The sequence below is a fragment of the Odontesthes bonariensis genome, chromosome 2 (genome assembly GCF_027942865.1).
Source record: "Odontesthes bonariensis isolate fOdoBon6 chromosome 2, fOdoBon6.hap1, whole genome shotgun sequence".
Classification (NCBI taxonomy): Eukaryota; Metazoa; Chordata; class Actinopteri; order Atheriniformes; family Atherinopsidae; genus Odontesthes; species Odontesthes bonariensis.
In genome coordinates, this window is record NC_134507.1 from 26,846,466 (window position 1) to 26,866,042 (window position 19,577).

General features: G+C 41.4%; 2 protein-coding genes across 2 annotated transcripts; one reads left to right on the forward strand and one right to left on the reverse strand.

Annotated features, from left to right (window-relative positions):
- The first annotated feature begins 522 nt into the window (after positions 1–522).
- On the forward strand, positions 523–12,176 carry cdc5l (CDC5 cell division cycle 5-like (S. pombe)). Its single transcript, XM_075480657.1, has 19 exons — positions 523–728; positions 1,788–1,891; positions 2,122–2,283; positions 2,713–2,840; positions 3,041–3,140; positions 3,282–3,408; positions 3,506–3,597; positions 3,897–4,041; positions 4,163–4,354; positions 4,516–4,664; positions 7,336–7,507; positions 7,657–7,821; positions 7,929–8,009; positions 8,417–8,668; positions 9,473–9,580; positions 9,931–10,020; positions 10,127–10,258; positions 10,776–10,856; positions 11,799–12,176. Exons 1-19 carry the CDS (start codon positions 684–686, stop codon positions 11,910–11,912), a joined length of 2,439 nt encoding a protein of 812 aa, XP_075336772.1. The 5' UTR covers positions 523–683; the 3' UTR covers positions 11,913–12,176.
- Positions 11,969–18,320, reverse strand: supt3h (SPT3 homolog, SAGA and STAGA complex component). Its single transcript, XM_075480667.1, has 12 exons — positions 18,247–18,320; positions 17,159–17,258; positions 15,413–15,497; positions 15,029–15,115; positions 14,838–14,934; positions 14,617–14,753; positions 14,460–14,535; positions 13,965–14,077; positions 12,949–13,053; positions 12,733–12,861; positions 12,521–12,610; positions 11,969–12,317 (listed from the first exon to the last, which is right to left on the reverse strand). The coding sequence occupies exons 2-12, from the start codon at positions 17,248–17,250 to the stop codon at positions 12,276–12,278; spliced, it is 1,053 nt and encodes a 350-aa protein (XP_075336782.1). The 5' UTR covers positions 17,251–17,258; positions 18,247–18,320; the 3' UTR covers positions 11,969–12,275.
- Positions 18,321–19,577: the final 1,257 nt, after the last annotated feature.

Consider the following 19,577-nt stretch of genomic DNA (forward strand, 5'->3'; position numbering starts at 1 on the left):
TTCCTACAGTACTGTAGTGCTGATTTAGGATAAATGTTCAAGGGTTTTAGGGTAAGCTAACGCCAAGATTAAAGTGTAAAATTACTGTTAAAACATTTCATTTGTTTAGAATAAACTATTTATGTGCCATATCTGTTCACTTTCATTATCAGCATAATGTATATTATTATGTCTATGGTCAGCACTAAATGAGGGCAAGAGTCAGGAAGTTTAAAGCTGGCGGAAATCGAAAAACTGAATGAGATGTGTTCCGGTGTTGGACCAAAATCGGCTTCCCATATAAATCAAAGCTCCCGAACAGTTAGGTCCCGGTTAAATCAAATAGCTGTTAGGTAAATACAACTAGTATGATTCAGGAGAAAGTTGGGTTAAAGTTGAAACATCAGAATAATTTATTGTTAGGGGAAACGTACATTTTTAGCTCTGGGAAACGTGTTAAGAGCGAATACACATGGGAACTGATTTCAACATAACACTTGGACGATAATACCCATAATACCTTTCGGTAGATCCGTTGCAACTCAAGTTTCCGGTGAATTCATGCGCGTTGGCTTCTCTGTAGAAGTGCTCTGCGTGTGGTTGTGTTTTTTCATTATAAAGAGTCCACGATACTTTGGATCATAACTGGCTTTGAATAAGCCATTATTTTTTAATTAAAAGGGAGACGCCAGCAAGCCGCCAAGATGCCGCGAATTATGATAAAGGGAGGCGTATGGCGCAACACTGAGGTATGTGTTTACATGGCTAGCTTGGTTAGCATGATGCTAACTCCCGTACAGCAAACCACTGTGTTCAAGTTAGCCTGAAGCTAATTGCTTATTTAGCAGGATTCAGCTCACATATTGACTTCAATGTATTTGTATTGCTGTTTATTTAGTACTTGTGTGCGTTACTGAATTAATAACTTTTGAAAAACATGTATTTAGATACCACAGACAGCGACATCATTAGCAAACATTTCTGCAAGCTTCAAGATTTCAGGAGCAGTGTTGCTAGTTCGCGCGAGAAAAAAAACTTCCACCGTGCCAGGGAATAAGCTATTTGGCTTAATAAAAAAGTGCAAAACACGTCACATCACCTCCCACATCTGATGATTTTACATATACACGTGTCAGTTCAAAAAGAGCACTTAGCTAAATCTAATGCAGGCTTGATGCACCATTCCCGAAGTCCACATTGGCACCATGAAGGTTAAAATAATCAGTGTTTGGTTATACAGTTTGATTTCAAGACTGGAATAACGAAAAACCCTTTGTGTGTTTAATTCAACACCTGTTGACTGCACAACAAACAGCATCTTAAGAAAAGTATCATCCAATTGATTACCTTGCATTCATGAAGAGGGATTCATTTAATGTTGTTAAATAAGATGCATTATTATCATCATTATTTTATACTTTAAAGTACAATGTGAGGAACTGAAAACAAAGGTAAAGGAGTTAAATAAAATTATCTGGCTGAATTATTTCACCAGCAAGAACCAAACAAAGATGGCTCGCCTTTGATAGATTCTTTCAGTTAACATTGCGTCTTTGTACACAAAGAGAATGGAGTAGAGGACAGAATGTTAAGACATATTTTCAGTGTAGACTGATATAATAACAAGGCCCAAGCCATCAGCTTGTGATTATCAATATTTCAAAGCGATTCTGTGCAAGTGAGAGCTGGAAGGAGGATATCTGTCAGCAGCATTATTGTCTTATTGTGGTACCGTGAAGCTCATTGAAGTTTGCTCGAACTTCATGTTTGCGCCTGTCCTTTATCTGCCTTCCTGTTCATTTATTTAGGATGAGATCCTCAAGGCAGCGGTAATGAAATATGGGAAAAACCAATGGTCTCGTATCGCCTCCCTGCTGCACCGCAAGTCTGCCAAACAGTGTAAAGCCAGATGGTGAGTGTTGAGACTAAAAATCCCACTTTAAACAGTCTTTAAACACCAATTTAACTCTGTTTTTAACATGTTAAACGGTTTACAAAGGAAATCTCTATGGGATAAATAGTTGATTTTCAAATGTTTTTGATATGCAAGGTTGTTTTTTTGTTCGTAACATCTTTCTAAGGAGCACATTTAGAAAAACTGCTAAAATCAGGATGGTTTTCATTGACCTTGTTTCTGTGCAGGTACGAGTGGTTGGATCCCAGCATCAAGAAAACAGAATGGTCCAGAGAAGAGGAGGAGAAGCTGCTTCATTTGGCCAAGCTGATGCCCACTCAGTGGAGAACTATTGCTCCCATCATAGGACGCACTGCTGCCCAGTGTCTGGAGCACTATGAATACCTGCTGTACGGTTTCAGGATTTCTTTACATTACATACTTTTAAACTTAAGCAGCCTCTCCAGACTTAGTAGGTGAACAGAGGAGGATGAACCTGTTTGTGTGGATATTAATGGATGGATGTGATTGAACAGATACATGATGGTGTATGTGAAAAAAACACTGAGTTGTCCTTGTGATTCTCTAAAGGATCATCATCAAACTGTAGTCTTGATTTTGTTGATTTGAGCAACTTGATGCTAACTTTGCTACAGAAAGAGCTCTCCTTATACGTTCTGACTTGCTGTTAAAAATGCAGGCTTCCTCCATCCCCCTGTACCAAAACACAGAGCTTACACATGAACAAAATGGCATGAAAACATTAGGATACATTACGATGCAGTCAGGGATGCTTCATTGAGGCGGTTGTTTATTATCATGCGTTCTTGTTCGTTTAGAGACAAAGCGGCACAGAGAGACAACGAAGAAGAGGTGGGAGATGATCCCAGGAAATTAAAACCAGGAGAAATCGACCCTAATCCTGAGACTAAACCCGCCAGACCCGACCCAGTGGACATGGACGAAGGTGCGGCAACACGCCAAAGACGATGATGTAGAGCATTTTTAGAAACATTTGTTTGAACTTGTAGGAATAGTTTAGTTTGCTGCAAAAAAATGTTGGATTCATTTTTACAATGGTCGCACCATTTCTCATGAATGCTTTATTTGACCAGCTTTGTGTGTGTGAAAAAAGAATAATCTGTTTTTTCTGGTCTCGGTCTACAGATGAGTTGGAGATGCTGTCAGAAGCCAGAGCTCGTCTGGCCAACACCCAGGGCAAGAAAGCCAAGAGGAAGGCCAGGGAGAAGCAGCTGGAGGAAGCCAGGTTAAAAGGATTTAGTATTTTCAGAAATTAGCACAGAATCAGACAAGCTAGTTGTATTTTGCTGAGAAAGGAATACTTGGGAAGCACCAAATTCATCAGTGTTCACTTTAAAAACTGTTTACACCTTTTATTGTGCTGCAGACGACTGGCTGCTCTGCAGAAGCGCAGGGAGCTGAGAGCAGCAGGAATCGATGTTCAGAAGAAGAGGAAGAAGAAGAGAGGAGTGGACTACAATGCTGAAATTCCCTTTGAGAAGAAACCTGCTCAGGTATCTGTCAATATTAAGTATTCTTTGATATGTGCAGAATAAACAGTGAAGAGCCTAACTGAACCTGTAATTGACTTTTATAATGGTTTGTTTTAAGGGTTTCTATGACACCAGCATGGAGCAGTATGACGCACAGGAGCCTAACTTCAAACGGCTCAGACAGCAGCACTTAGATGGAGAACTACGCAAGTCAGTAACACCATAAAGCATGTTTATAAAGCTTTATTTATCACATTTTACAAGCTCAAGTGCAACTCAAAGCGCACTGAAGAGCAGAAAGAGGAGTAAAAATAAAACACAAACTATTTCTGTGATGGTAGAAATACAGCTGCATGTATAAAAAGATTAAAAAAAAGGAATATCTTAGTTAACCAGTGAGTGAACAACAATACAAAAGCATGTTGAAGGTTAAAAAAACTACACAAGACCGTTAGAAATATAAATGTATAAGCAACCCAGTGAGTTTGTGGTTTCATTTCTGCGCACAGTGAACGTGAGGACAGGGATCGTAAGAAAGATAAACAGAAGATTAAGAAGAAGAAGGAGAGCGATCTGCCATCTGCCATCCTGCAGACCAGCGGAGTGGCCGAGTTCACCAAGAAACGATCCAAACTGGTGCTGCCTGCTCCACAGGTGACTCCTCGTGTTATTTTAGTGTGTAATCTGCAGTCCACACTGATCCTGGTTCTGTCCGTTTGATTGTGATGTGTGACAGATTCTTTACTCATCGTTTGATTCGACTGTGTGCGCGTAGATCAGCGATGCAGAGTTAGAGGAAGTTGTCAAATTGGGTGTCGCCAGTGAGGTCGCCCGTCAAGCTGCCGAGGAGAGCGAAAGTGGGAACTCGGCCTCCTCCACCCTCCTGTCGGAGTACAGCGTCACCAACAACATGGCGACAGGACTACGGACCCCACGCACCCCTGCTGTACAGGACAGGATACTTCAGGTTTGATGGACCGCCTCGTGTGTTCACTCAACTTAATTTCACTACTTTCTGTCGTTTGTTCTTTAATCTCTAATCTAATTGATTTCCTGTGTTTGCTTTTTATATTCCCATCATGTTGAACCTTTTTCTTGTGTTAAATATTCCACCTTTGTGTCTTTCAGGAAGCCCAGAACCTCATGGCTCTCACCAACATCGACACCCCTCTGAAGGGAGGCCTCAACACTCCGCTGCAAGAGAGCGATTTCAGTGGCGTGACGCCCCAGCGGCAGCAGATTCAGACTCCAAACACTGTTCTCACTACACCGTTCAGGTAACAAAGTTATCCTCTGCGAAGCAGCGAGCCACTTCCACCAGTATCTGTGTGTCACTTGTGACTGTATTTGGTGATGAAAGCTGCATAAAAGCACAGGGAGGCTGGAGTTTTTCCATTTTACAAACTTACAAACTGATTCTTATTCACAAGGAACTGTAACCAAGGCTCAGAAACATGTGTTTGTGTTGTGTTGGGTTTTTGAGTGAATTATATTTTGACAAACCTAGACGGGCTGTGTTGTGGAGAATAGAGGAGTAGGACTCACCTTGGCAGACTCTTTTGGGGAGTTTATTGATCAGAACGACACAGAGACATGTACATGGCAGCATGCACAGAAATTCCCAATGACCTTAGTTTGTGAGATCTTCTTACACCTCTTCTTATCATTCTGTGTATGTGGCCCAAACCCAATCTCTATCTGGCACCTGCTGTCTGAGAATGCTGCTACATCTTCGTCTACATCAGTGATACTCACTATTTATTTCACAAGAGCCACATTGGCAGAGCAAAATCAAAGGAAGAGCCACTTTTACGACAACATACTGAAGTCCCCTTTTGCAAATATGCATTTCTACATATAAAACATCCCACAAAAAAAGAAACGACACAGCCAATACATGTTCAATTACGACCACGTTTACCTTAATACTGGGATGAGCGGAAGCTGGCGTGCATGTCCTTGACTTTCTTCATGTTGTATTTGTAGTTTGTTGTTGTAATCATAGTGAGACATTCAGGATGAGCATGGTTTTTGTGCTGGTTTTTGTCCTTTTTTAATTAAAAAAACAATCCATTGTGACTGCATCTCTCGCTGGCTAAAGGAGCTAGCGTGCACAGACGGTGTGACGGTGGTTTAAGCGGGCTGCGTTATAAAAATACTTAATACTGTGCAGTATTCGCTGTATGTTATTTGAAAAAAATGTGTTGTTATTGTCACCATATTGTTATAAGCTGCTATGCAAGCCGCGCAATGAGTATCTCTGGTTTAGACGGAGTTCATTCTGGTCCTAAACAATGTGTCGAGGCCCTGCTCTCCCCACAGCTGACTCATATCTCCCCCTTTTTTAGTGCATGTTACTGTAGTGTTTTTGCATTTAATGGGGCACAAAAAAAAGTTGAATAACTCCTTTACAGTCTACATTATGGATGATGGTTTGTTTTTAAGGTGACTTTGTATTTAAAGTTTGCTTCAAATATGTTCAGAATAAGTTGACATTTTGATGGTTGAATAACACTCCTAACCTGCTCGTTCATTGTGTTTGTCACCTGCAGTGGCTAATAGCTTTAAAAGTAGCACTGCAGTGCTAGCTCACTGTTTTCATTACACAAGTTGAAATAAAATGAGAGATGTGAGTGTGAGCCACTTTAATTTCAGTAACGAGTCCCAGACATCCAGGCTTTTATATGCTGTCAGGCTTTGCTTCATGAGGGTTCTCGGTCCAGATGTAATGTGCATATAAATATGAGGGAACTGGATTCCTGGACAGAAATGAATGTGAGTAGTTTACTAATTTAATGGCATGCCACAAGCAACTCTTGTCAAGACCAACAACCTTTAATTTGAGAAGATATTCACCGTTAAACTCCCAGATGTGATGAATGTTTTGCCCCTCAGTTGGTATGTTGTCTGGATGCAGTGCTAACATAGCTGCATACCTTCTATTCTGTGTGCATTGATGAGGTTTTTACTACAAACCAACAAGCTGATTATGTAAATAAAGCCAAAAAACTGATGTCATTTTCTTCAGTTAAACTCAAGAAAAGGCCTCATCCAAAAACTGGTGTTTTTAGTTAAAACTGCACCCAGTAATGACACTTTTAGGTCGTAGTTTGTCGTGTCTTGTTTGACAGAATGTCTTTCTCATTCTGCTGGTGCTGCTGCCTCAGGTGCTTCGACAGGTCAGCTGTGCCACCGACGTTACAGCCCGTGGCAGCTGGACTACAGTCATCTCAACAGGGTTCAGATTGTGTTTATAGCCAATGTTCGTTGTTTTAGGACAGTTGTTGTCTTTCATGGCAGCTGCAGGTGGATTTTAGGCTTATTGTGAGTTAGCTTGGTTGTGTCGATAGATGATAAAATATAAATTGGCTGACAAATATGTGGAAAGTTGGACCAAAATAAGTTAAAAGTTACACCAGAACTGGAAAAAACTGAATACAGAGTAAAGAACATTAATGGGTTTTCATGTTGGAAGAGGCTTTTCTTCTTTACTCCAGACTGGTTTCACCAAGTGGCTCCTTTCTGTTGATTTGATTGGTTGAATCCTCTTAAAGATGCTTAGAGGTATTTTTTAGTCTGGCAAGTGATTTTCAAGGGCTTTCCCAGTTTAATTTTCCAGTTTATGGTCAAACATGAGCTTTTCCTAGAGAGCAGGCAAATATTAGGGACAGTTATTTGGCTGAAAGATTGATTTTTCGGTGTCTATTTTCAACAGGAATGTTTGAGGTTGTTCTGCTAAAAAATCATCTGATGTGTCGGTTCATTGTGTTCCTGCCATCACTCCCATCTCCAACTGTTTCTTGCCACCAGAATGTGTTGTTTTAGAGACCACAGAGACCATTTCTTTTAGATTATTTCTAACTTTTCTTGTTTTTGTAATGTTAATTGAATTGACTCGCTGTTATCACCCGGCCCTGCTTTAAATGCAAATCTTTACATCTTTGACAGAACTCCTGGACAAGGGCAGGGCTCAGAGGGCTTGACACCTCAATCTGGAGGTGTGATGACCCCACGTGGGGCGATTACACCAGGTTTGACCCCCTTGCGCACGCCGCTGAGGGACAAACTGAACATTAACAGTGAGGAGCAACTGGCTGACCCCGCGTACACCAAACACCTGGTAAATAACTCTAAATACTGTCCATATAAGGACACAAACTCTGATTGTTAAAATATGTGAAGCTCTTCTGAAAATGAGGCCAAGATCTCTAATTGCGAAGCTTTTAGTGACAATTGGTCAATGTTGCTGCCCTTCTCTTCCCATCGCAGCAAAAGGAAAGCCTCCAGCAGCTGAGGCAGGGCCTCATGTCACTTCCTGTTCCCAAGAACGACTTTGAGATCGTCCTTCCCGAAAACGCAGAGAAAGAACTTGAAGAAACTGAGTCAGAGACGGGATTCGTCGAGGACTCTGCTGATATTGAGGCCCGCAAGCAGGTAATCGCACACAAAGAAAAAACGTATGACATCAGCTCAAATCTATTCCCTTTATAGGAATCCCTGTGGCTCAGAGGTCTTTAGTTGAATGAATTGTGTTTCATCAGGCAATACGTGACGCAGAGCGAGAGAAGGAGCTGAAGCTGCGACACACCCCCGTTCAGAGGAGTCTCCCCAGACCTACCGAGGTACAGTCCCCTAAAGCTAACACCAGATCCAGGTGTTACATTACATTACAATACATTACGGTCATTTTGCAGACGCTTTTATCCAAAGCGACTTACAATAAGTGTGTTCCACATCGATAGGCAAAAGAACTTCAGGTCACAAGAAATCATAAGTGCATTTCCTTCCAGAACCAAACAGCTAAGAGCATAACTAGTGCTAGAGTAAGTGCGGTAAGTTAGGTACCTAGACAAATGGGAAGACAATTTAGGAAACAAATAAGTGCTAAATAATCAACCCTGCAGAATCTGATAGAACTTTTATGAAAGCCACTCAAATTGTGTGAATGTTTGTTGGGTTTATGTGGAGTCTTTGCTCTCTGCCTTTCTTTAAATGAAGAATGTCCACTTGCTGTCGTCTGTCTCTGCAGGTAAACGAGTCCGTCCTCCGTCCCTCCTCCATGGAGCCGCTCTCTGACCTCCAGATGGCGGAGGAGCTCATCAAACAGGAAATGATCACCATGCTGCACTTTGACTGCCTTCACCATCCTTCAGCCAACGCGGCCAATCAGCTGCAGCGCGGCAAAGGCAGAGGCCCCGCCTCCACGTCCAACAACGCCTCGCATATCTCTTACCTGGAAGCACGCGCCTACAAACCCGTCAACACGGAGGATATGGAGCAGGTAACCGGCCACCGATGCTTCCTCTTCAAATGTTTTAGGGGTTTCAGTACATTTGTGAGTGCCAGGAGGTGATATTGATGGATTGAAGGTTTCCTCTCCCAAACAGACCAGGAGAAACTCATCCATGCATTCATCTCCAGTAGACTCCATCACTGTAATGCTCTTTTAACTGGACTTCCCAAAAAGAGCATTAAACATCTGCAGCTCATCCAGAACGCTGCTGCTGGAGTTTTAACCCGGACTAAGAGATCTGAACACATCACAGCAGTTTTAAAATCTTCACACTGGCTTCCAGTCAGTCACAGAATAGATTTTAAAAGCCTGCCGATGGTTTACAAAATACATCTGTGATGTGTTCAGAGAATATAAACCCAGCAGAGCTCTTAGATCCAAGGACTCAGGTCAGCTGGTCCAGTCCAGAGTCCAGACTAAACATGGAGAAGCAGCATTTTGCTGTTATGCTGCAAACAAGTGGAACAAACTGCCAGTGGAGATTAAACTTTCACCAAATGGAGACATTTTTAAATCCAGGTTAAAAACATTTCTGGTCTCATGTGTCTATGCATGAAATCTGCACGATATCTTTTGCTTGTTTTTAAATTAATTTAAATTATTTTATTTGTTTCTCTTTATATTCTTTTATGTATTTTTAATGCTTCTTCCACTCCCTGCTGCAATGCTTTTATTTTATGGGAAGCACTTTGAATTGTTTTGTACATGAAATGTGCTATACAAATAGATTTGATTTGACGTCTGGCAGCAATTTAACCTTTTTATTAATTTGATTAATATCAAAATAAATAGGCGAAGCTCATCCTGGCAGCAGAAATGGAGGTGGTGAAGGCAGGAATGGGTCACGGTGATCTCAGTATGGAGGCCTACAGCCAGGTGTGGGAGGAATGCTACGGACAGGTGAGCATTTTTGTCCCTACATCAAAAAACATCAATATGGATCATTTTAGAGAACTCATTCCTTGGTAGTTGGTAGGAAAATCTGCTGGATTCATGATGTAATGCATTTTTCTGACAGTTTCTCTGTTTTTATTTATTTTCATTCATTCATTTCAACTTCATAATGTGCAATATTATTCAGGTCACTTTACTTTTTAGTACTTGCTTTTTCTCTCTTTTTTTTTTTTATTTCTTGTTCATGTCTGTCGTTTCTTGCTGTGTTGCTGCTGTGGCAAGTGAATTTCCCCATTGTGGGATGAATAAAGTAAAATCTTATCCAATTCATAACGTCTGCTTCTCCTGTTGTGCAGGTGTTGTATCTACCTGGTCAGAACAGATACACCAGAGCTAATCTGGCATCAAAGAAAGATCGTATTGAGAGCCTGGATAAGAAACTAGAGGTGAGAAAGTACCCAAAACTTCTCAACTTGAGCTTGAATTTGTTCAGTTTTATTTTTCGAACAGCTGTAAGTGAGTCCTGGTCCGATGTGTCTGTGCACTCTCCAGGTGAACCGTGGTCACATGACGGCGGAGGCTCGAAGAGCAGCGAAACTGGAGAAGAAACTGAAAATCCTGCTGGGAGGCTTTCAGTCCAGAGCGCTGGGGCTCCTGAAGCAGCACAATGAACTTTGGGAACAGGTACGGAACAGATTTTAGTCTCATCTGCCAGGATTTATTTCTAGTATTCACAGCCACGTGCGATATTATTTAAGTCGGCCTTCCAAGTGTATTCTCATGTTATAAAACATTGTAGCTTTAAAATTTCAAATAATTCTGATTTATTCTTACAAAACTTAACAAAAAAGAGCCTTATTTCCCTTGAAATGGACTGCTTAATGATTTCATGTCTATGAACATGAAAATACACACCCACTGTATGCTGCTTTTGTCACTCTGCACCTTTTGTACACTGTCTACCTACTTATTTACCTGTCCATTTGTCTGTGCATGTTGCGTTTGTCTTACCTGTGTGCATTATCGTGTGTGTTATAATGCTGTTGCACATTTGGAGAATGGGGAAACACAATTTCGATCCTCTGTGTAATTGCTTGCACTGATTGCATGGTTGGATTGACAATAAAGTTGACTTTGACTTTGATTATTTATCAAATGTGAACACTGGCAGTAATGGTGTTATGCTCATCGTGTCCACCAGGTGGAGCAGGCGGCCACAGAGCAGCAGACCTTCACTCAGCTGAAGAAACAGGAGGACACTGCCATTCCCAGGAGACAAGCGGTAAAACATTAAAAACCACACGTTACTGCACTGAGCAGCTCCGTTTTCCAGCCTTAACTCATATTCCTCTGTTACAGATGATTTCATATTACATGTAGTTGCATTTAAGACTTCTCTTTTGACTGAACGGGAACTGGAATAATAATACACTGGCAGAGATTTCTCCTCAAAGCTCCAGGTCTTTCTTAAAATAACTGACATAAAAAAAAAAAAGGTTTCAGCTCAGCTTTAAGACTCTGAAACTACACTTTGATCTGAAGAATATTGTATTAGGGCAGTGAGATGCTGATCTCGGATTGGAGCGCCTACAAAAAACCAATCAGATGCCTCTGCTTTCTGCCTACGCCCCCCTCTGCCGGCTCCCTGCTCCGTGTGCGCACGCGGTTCTACCGGCTTTGGATGAAGCACTGACGGAATGGGGAGGGGCTTAGGAGGGACCACTTTCGAATCTTGCTAGCTCTCTAGGATTACCTACCATAGCTTTAAGCGGGCTGCGTTGCCAGGTTTAACAGTGCCCCCTTTATGAAACACCATTAAGCCTTAATTAATACTTATGCAGTATTCGCTGTGTGTTATTTGAAAAAATGTATTGTTATTGTTACCATATTGTTATAAGCTACTATTAGAGGTGGAGGAGCCGCGCAATGAGTATCTCTGGATTAGGGCATAGGGAGGCTGTTACTAAGGTATGCAACAGCTGAGAAACTCAGCTCATTGTTTTTGTGATTAATTTTTACATTTAATGCCAGTTGAACAATTAAGGGCTGCTGCAGATTTAGACTGTTAATCCATTACCATCTTACATGGCCCAACAAAAATCAATGCAGCAGGAAACATCAGGTTTGTTTAGATATCTGCACATCCCTCCTGTTAACCCGACCAGATTAAAAACATTACCTTTAGGCTTTAAGACTTAATTGACACGTTTCTTGTGTGTTTCAGGCTCTGCGGGAGGATGTGGAGCGGCAGATGGAGAGAGAAAGAGAGCTTCAGCAGAGATATGGAGAGCTGCTGATGGAGAGGGAGTCGCTGGTCAACAGCGCTCAGAAATACTGAACAACACAAGCTAATCAATCGTACATTCATTCAGAAACTCAAAGACATTAAAATCAAGCTAGCAGCTGCTCTGAAATACAGCTTTATTCCACCCGCCCACCCAGAGTTGTCGTGTTGAACCGTGCTGTCTTCTAAACGTTGCTGCAAACTCCAGAGATGAATTCCTCCTCTGTGCTGATGTTGCTATGATGTCACATGTTGAGTTCTGAGCATGCTCAATAGTTCTCTGTAGTAGTGACTAATAAAGTTTCTTTTCAACAATGACATGAATCATTTTAATTAATCGGCTTATCAGGAAAAAGTCTTCATGATACCAAGACAACAAAAATGTGCACGTAGGTGTCCACGGCCATGTGAGCGCTCTCAGCAGGTGAGGAAAGCCATCCCACTCCTCCTATATGCACTCTGACAAACAAAGACGAGATGGTGTTCAGTACTGATCCAAAGAGTCACCTCTGACTACATCACGTTGATTAATGGGAAAAGTTTGGATTTTTCCTGTCCAAAAATGCAACATTCAGCCAAGAAACAACTACATTTCATACTATAAACTCTGTATTGATGTGGAATATGGAGGGTAGGAATCGAGTAAATTAACATGTACGTACCGTATGTCTGTAGTTGTATCTTCTAATGGCCTCTCTGATGTGACAGGGCTGGATGGCTCCACTGGGCGGCTCTGCTGTAGCCGGAGAGCTCTGAAACACACAATTCAGCGTTAGGATCTGGTTTCGTGGAATAAATGGCGTTCTTTACATCCAATGCCCACGTGGAGCTGGTGACAAAGAGAAATGACCACTGATGAGAAGCCTGTATGCACCTTTTTGCGTTTTCTCTGTCTCGCTCGGCTGTCCACGCTGCCGTTACCCTGCAGGAGGGGCTTTGAGGCGTGGGAGGACCCTGGAGTGGAAGGAGGCGTGGCCTCAGGTGAGTCTGGATCCTTCTTCACCTGGCAGGGAAAAAGTCAAATTAAACAAAACCTAAAATTAGCGACTGAAAACGACTCGACGCGAGGAAATGACAGCAGCGTACATACCTCGGTGTGTGTGTTGTAGTGGATGTAGCTGGCAGAGATCACATGACTGACAGGATCAGTCTTTGCCATCATTTCCTGCTTTATCAACAGGGACAAATCCACAATCTGTAAAGATGGATTTAGTTTTGTTTTAAAATCACCAATATCCAATCATTTCAACTTCCCTCAATGGAAATGTACTTTATTTATACAGCCCTTTACAGACAATCCTTACGGTGTACCAAAGTGCTTTACAGCAGGTAATAAATAAAGAGAAGAATAAGTAAAAACAATAAAAGAACAGTGAAAGCAATAAAAAAAATAAAAAAATCGAATAAGATAAAAGTGTCATCATGCTACTGGGTATTAAAAGCAATCCTAAATAAGTAGGTTTTTAGCCTAGATCTGAAGAGGCCCAGGTCAGAAATAAGACGCAGCTGGACGGGGGGCTTATTCCAGAGCCTGGGGGCAGCTTTGGGAAAAGGCTCGCTCACCCCAGGGTTTGTATTCTGACCTGAGCACTTCCAGCAGAAACTGATCTGTTGACCTCAGAGCTCTACCAGGACTGTTAAAAGCTCAGATAAATACGATGGGGTGAGGCCGTTAAGAGCTTTAAAAACAAACATTAAAAGTTTAAAATCAGTTCTATAAAGGACAGGAAGCCAATGGAGGGAGTTAAGAACAGGAGTGATGTGCACACGTCTGTTGGTGTTGGTTAAAAGACGGGCAGCAGCGTTCTGCACCAGCTGAAGGCGGCTGAGAAGACTGGGAGACGCCGACATAAAGGGCATTGCAATAATCTAACCTTGAACTTATTAGGGCATGGATGGCTTTCTCAAGATCATGTCGACTTAAAAACATTTTAACTTTGGCCAGGAGACGCAACTGGAAAAAACTAGTCCTGACGACATTGTTAATTTGTTTGTCCAACCTCAGATCAAAGGTCACTCATAATAATAATGTGTCCCTGACATTTTGTTTTTACAGGAAGAGGCAGCCCAAAGAAAACTCTGCAACGTCGCGAATTGATGCGTTACCTGGGCAACGGTTTCGTAGGCCAGGTAGGAGAGGATCTCCATGGCGATGCTGTTGGGTTTCAGCTCCAGGCTGCTGCAGTCCAGCCAGTCCCGAAACTTTGACGCTTTCTTGGCTGCGGTCGTGTCGACAGCGCAGGCAGGCGACACAAACACACAAGAGGTCACAGCGAGCCTAAACTATGAGCATCAAAAACTCTAAAGTGGACAAGATGTGATCACATCCAGTCTTTTATTCATAATCTTCAGTTACCCCTAGATCATCTTTGCATACTTAGTAACTGAACTTCAGTCACACCTTTTCTGGAGATAAATGTAAATGTATTTTATTTATAAAGCCCTTTACAAACAATCATTATGATGTACCAAAGTGCTTTACAGTAGGTAATAAATAAAGAGAAGAATAAGTAAAAACAAAAAACAAGTAAAAACAAATAATAAAATAAATATAAATCAGAATTATATCAGAGGGAATAAATCAACCGTTTGAAATCTTACCGAAACTAAGCTGCCGGCTCTCGCAGAACTCTGTGTACTGAGCCTGGTCCATATTCTGAGTCCGACGCTCCAGACGCTGAATATTCACATAAATAACATCATCAATGACTTTAACATACGGTCAAAGTGGCGCTGCCAGTAAGTGGTGACCTCTGACCTCCATCCTCTCCTGTTTGACCAGATCTACTTCCTGTCGCTCAGCCAGTGACAGGAGTTCCCCGTTCTGATCCATGCACACCAGGAAGTCCTGGGCCAACCGCTGCCTCCGCTGGTTACCGCCGGCTACAGAAGAACCTGCGTGCACGACAAAACTCGGAGATAAAAGCCAGACTTTCTCTATTTTTGTGTATTTTTTATGATCAACTGTCACGCGTTTACCTGCTTCCTGCTGCGGGTCTTCATCCTCTAAAGATTTGAGCAGCTTCGATTTGTAATCCCTAAACTGGAGATATTTTAATAATCGTCCCATCTTCCTCTGGTCAACAGACGGAGAAGAAGAAGAAGAAGGTTGGAAAATGATTCATTTCAACGCTACAAATCAGTGGGGTTTGCTTGCATTCAGTGCGTACCTTGTCTCTCCTCATCAGGAACAGGATGTCCTCGGCTGAAATGACCCTGGAACCACGAAGCGCTGCGCCCTCGCAGGCCTGATGCAGCTGATGAATAAATCAGCTGTGTCAGTCAAGTCGGGATCACACAGCAGAGTTCAGCTTCGTGACTTTTCGTGTCAGACGCTCGGCAATAAAACAGCTGTTGATGATTCTAATGATCCAGCAGACTGTGCTCATGTTTCAGTGACTTAAATAACTTACTATTATTCTATTTCTTAAATAACATGTCAGTAAATCTAGATTTGTGCATCGATTTTTATAATATTTAAGTATTTTGTATATCTGGCATGAATAGAAGCACAAAGTGCGAAAGAATTCAGACACGTAAAACATCTCTCTCACCATAGTAATGAGCTGTGCGTGCACAATATCTTCCACCAGAGCTGCCGTCTCCTGCAGAGGCCTGCGAGCGTCTCCCAGAGCAAACCTGCAGAACAAATGGGTGCAAAGCATCAGCCAAACAGGACTTCTAGTAAATCCTCCAGACTTACCAGTCCAGCCACTCCCTGTTTTCTCACACACATCTTTGGTCTTTGCCGTTTCTGATGTTTCGTCCTCTTAGCAAACCAGTTGCTATCAGCCCCTTCTGGCTCATGTTGACTTTAGACCAATCAGCATCCAAACCAACACAGTTGCAACAGCACAACTCAGCTTATAAAACATCCGGTTCTAAGATGGCTCAAACTGTGATTCAAACTTGAATTCTGATGATTGCAGAGGTCACTTTTAGTTTGTGTGTGGCTGCTTTGACAAAAAAAAAGAAAAAAGTGAAACAAATGGTCTTCACTGGTTACATTTTAAACACATACGGTGAAAAGTTAACTTTCAATCGTGAGATTTTTAAAAATAAATAAATAAATCATCAGAAAATCATCAATTTGCATATACATTCAGATGGAAAAACTGCACTTGAAGTATAGTCATGGTAAAGTCTGCCTCTATAAACACAGATTGCAAATGTTCCCACACAAATACACTGACCCCCCCTTCGGACACACACACACAGTTTAACCACCATTTGGTCAAACCACAATTTGCATCCAAAGAGGCCACTTCCACGATGGCAAACTAAGCTAAACCCACATCCTGCAGCTTTTTCCTTCTCTCTCATTTCTTCTCTTCCCTCCGTCTATCCTTTCTGTTTCCCACCATCTCAAACACCTGACAGACCCCCCCCCCTCCCTCCTCTTTTATCTGAGCTGTGATTGGCTGTCTGAAGCCATCAGTCACACAGGTGAGAGCAGCTCTGGTTTGGGTTGCGGGCATGTTGGCCTCAGGTTTGGAGATCTGGAGCACTGGTTTTGGGGTTTAGTTGGGTTTCAGCCTCTCTGACCACCACCAACAACCTCTCTGCAGCCCGCACACAACACGAGGTGAGTACAGCACACTCACGCACCCACTCACACTCATGGATGTCACAGCATGCAGCTCGCATATTTGGAAAAAAAAAAAGATATCTCTTTTTTGTGACAGAAAAGCAATCATATGTTTTTTTTTCGTTTTTTTTTAAGCTGAGCAAACATAACATTTTTAAATCATAAGATCAGTTTGAACATAGTGGAAATACATTTTAACTAAAACCATAAACTTCACACCAATTTCCAAAATTTACAAGCTGAATCTGTCTTCTTTTGACGTGAAAGTGATTAATTATCAAACTAGTCGCTTTTCTGTCATTCTGCTCACCGGCTAATCATTTCCAGCCTGCTGCAAACTTAATTTTAAGAAAAATTAAACATGTTATTCATACTTATGCTCATACTTCCTGCTTCTCTGTGGCTTTAGGACGATTACTGAGGATTTATTTTGCACACTTGCTTGCAACCAACTGTTTTTGGAGTCTTATTGAGAGAGCTGAATGTCCAAGGCTGAGAGTTTAAATGGCTCTGATGAACTGTTTACCCTTTTATTGTCGCGCTCACCAAAACGTGTGTAAAGTTATAGTTAAAGACGTCTCAATGGGATTGTTATGGCTCTGTCGTTTGTTAAACAGGTTTCCATGGCTTCAAACAGTCTGTTCAGCAGCAGCAGCAGCAGCCCGATGCTCTACTGGGGTGAGATCTTTTTCTGTGTGTCTGTGTGTCTTACATCATGCTCTGCAGCTCTGGGATAAAACTGGTCCTGGAAGCTGGACGGTCTTTAGAACTGGAGGCAGCAGATCCAGCCATCGGACTGCTCATAACCACACCTGATGACACAAGAACAAAAACATTCAACTTTAATATTTATGATGATGCCACTCATCAATATGTTGAACAATGTCAACATCTTAAAGAAGTGTCTGCTCTTTCGAGACATGTTGTGCCCTGATTACCTGTTTTCCAAGCAAGAGAATCAGGATTCAAGAAACTAATTTAATATTAAATTTAAGGTCGTAGATTAATTGTTTCTTTTATCAACCTTTAAGAGGGGAAACCGAGGCAAAGAGCTTTTTGCTTTCATACATTTGATAAACTGTAAAATATCTTATTAGTATCTTAATATCCTATAAGTGCTTTAATTTTTTTTTCACACCACAGCTTAATATAATAGCATCAATTCACTTGATTGATTGAGCTGTTCAATTAATAAATGGGCAGAAAAATTAGTGATATAGTGATATAATTCCCTATTTTTTCATCAAGTGAAAATACAAAAATATAAAGTTCTCGTATCTTTTTTTTAAAAAAAAGATCATTTCCTTTCTTTGTGAAAACGTTTCTACTTTTTATATGTTGGATTCTGAAAAAGCTGTTCATTATTTGTAACATTTTTCTATGATTACGTTATTATTTCATGAATTTAAAAAGAAAAAAGATTGTTTGTGGTCTGTTGACTTCAGATCTCTCAAAGGGATTCCGAAGTTTTGGTATTTTTTTTTTTCCAATTGTGAGGGAGAGCAAAACAGAGGCTTAAAATTACAAAATAGCAGAACAGATTTGAGGCGAATAAACACACTGTTCAAACACACCCCTAAACACGCTCAGAGTTGAACAGGTGCGGACAGGTGGTGTGACCGCGGTAACTTCCCCTCCGGCAGTAAAATCTGAATGATAATACAGCGCAGTTCCCTCCTATTCAAACACTGCGGTGAATAAAGCACAATACAGAAAACAAAAAGAAGAAAAGAGAACGGGAGGATGAAGTAAACGAAACCAAAGACACGGAGAAGAAGGTGGAAAAGTGAATATTCTCACCGGAGTTTGTCAGAAAACAGCCGCAGTCAACTGCTACTGTTGAGTTTCTCCAATTTTATTCGATTCTGGGCGCGGGCTGATGACGTACTTGTCCCCGGAAGCGTTGGACTTTGGTAGATGTAGTTTTCTACCTTTTCTACTTTTACGTTAAAAAAAGTTTTATTTTACGTGAAAATACAAATTTAACGCCCTGGGGCACATCTTTACTTGTTCATTCGACCTGTGCGCTCGGTTTAGAAGTGAAATCAATTTGGACAAATTAGCCTTTTAGACATTTTAGCTAATCTAATAGCATTGACCTGTTGAATTGATTTAAAACAAAAAAACTATTTCGCCTTTGGCTCATTTTCCGTCCTATTCAACAAATTGTGTTGAAAATAGCTACACTTTTCGGTCTTTTACAAATTAGGTGTCACATGTGACGTCATATATTTAATGTATTACTATCAATCCAGTTCGCAGTCTTCACAAAACAATTACTAGTTATTTTAGATTAGCTCATCTTTACATGGAAGTATTAGTGTTTTAGACCTCTTAACCAAGATTTATAATAATCTGAATTTATGGTGAAAAGTAAAAGGACTCTTTTACAAATGTGGTGCACCTCATAGGTGGAGAAAATATGTCCTTTTTAACCTAACACTGCTTTTTCTAATACACACACAGGGCCGCCAACTCTCACGCATTGGCCGTGAGACTCACGCATTTGATCGGTTTTCACACGCTCTCACGCCACACCTCCGATTTCTCACGCTGAAATACACATACATTTTTCTTACTTTTAAAAATGGGTTAAAAACGGTTCTGAATATATCTGACAGCTGAGTTTATCTGTGATCTATCTGTTGAGCCTGAGAGAAGCCACGCGTGAACGATAGGTTATGCCTGCACAGCGGCGCAAAAAGTGGGTTTGCACTAGAGGGGGGCCAAAGCCATGGGGGAAAAAATCATTTAGAGTAGGTATAGTCTTTATTTAACAGCTTTTGTGCATGTGTAAATAAAATGATCATTAACAGAGGCACGTAACAGCAGCCGGAGACCACACCGGGGGCCGCTCATGTCAGCTAACAACAGGAAACTGAGACTACAATTCACACAGGCTCACCAGTACTGGGCATGTACTGGTGAATTGTAGTCTATTCGGTTACAATAGACTACAATTCACACAGGCTCACCAGTACTGGGCAATAGAAGATTGGAAAAACGCTGCCTAGTCTGACGAGTCTCGATTTCAGTCGCAGTGGAATTAGTGGCAGAACGGAAAAATTACATATCCGCTAGTTCCGCTAAATTAAATTAAATATTAAATTGTTTGAGACCCCTGTGGGGGC

What these genes read in the sequence shown, in the direction of transcription:
- cdc5l (XM_075480657.1), top strand. Translation starts at nt 684, where the DNA reads ATGCCGCGAATTATGATAAAGGGAGGCGTATGGCGCAACACTGAG. An exon ending in ATATTGAGGCCCGCAAGCAG is followed by an intron (nt 7,822 to 7,928) that starts GTAATCGCACAC and finishes GTGTTTCATCAG; the next exon opens with GCAATACGTGACGCAGAGCG. An exon ending in GTCTCCCCAGACCTACCGAG is followed by an intron (nt 8,010 to 8,416) that starts GTACAGTCCCCT and finishes CTGTCTCTGCAG; the next exon opens with GTAAACGAGTCCGTCCTCCG.
- supt3h (XM_075480667.1), bottom strand. Translation starts at nt 17,250, where the DNA reads ATGAGCAGTCCGATGGCTGGATCTGCTGCCTCCAGTTCTAAAGACCGT. An exon ending in TCCTGATGAGGAGAGACAAG is followed by an intron (nt 14,935 to 15,028) that starts GTACGCACTGAA and finishes TCTGTTGACCAG; the next exon opens with AGGAAGATGGGACGATTATT. An exon ending in GAGCCGGCAGCTTAGTTTCG is followed by an intron (nt 14,078 to 14,459) that starts GTAAGATTTCAA and finishes ACACGACCGCAG; the next exon opens with CCAAGAAAGCGTCAAAGTTT.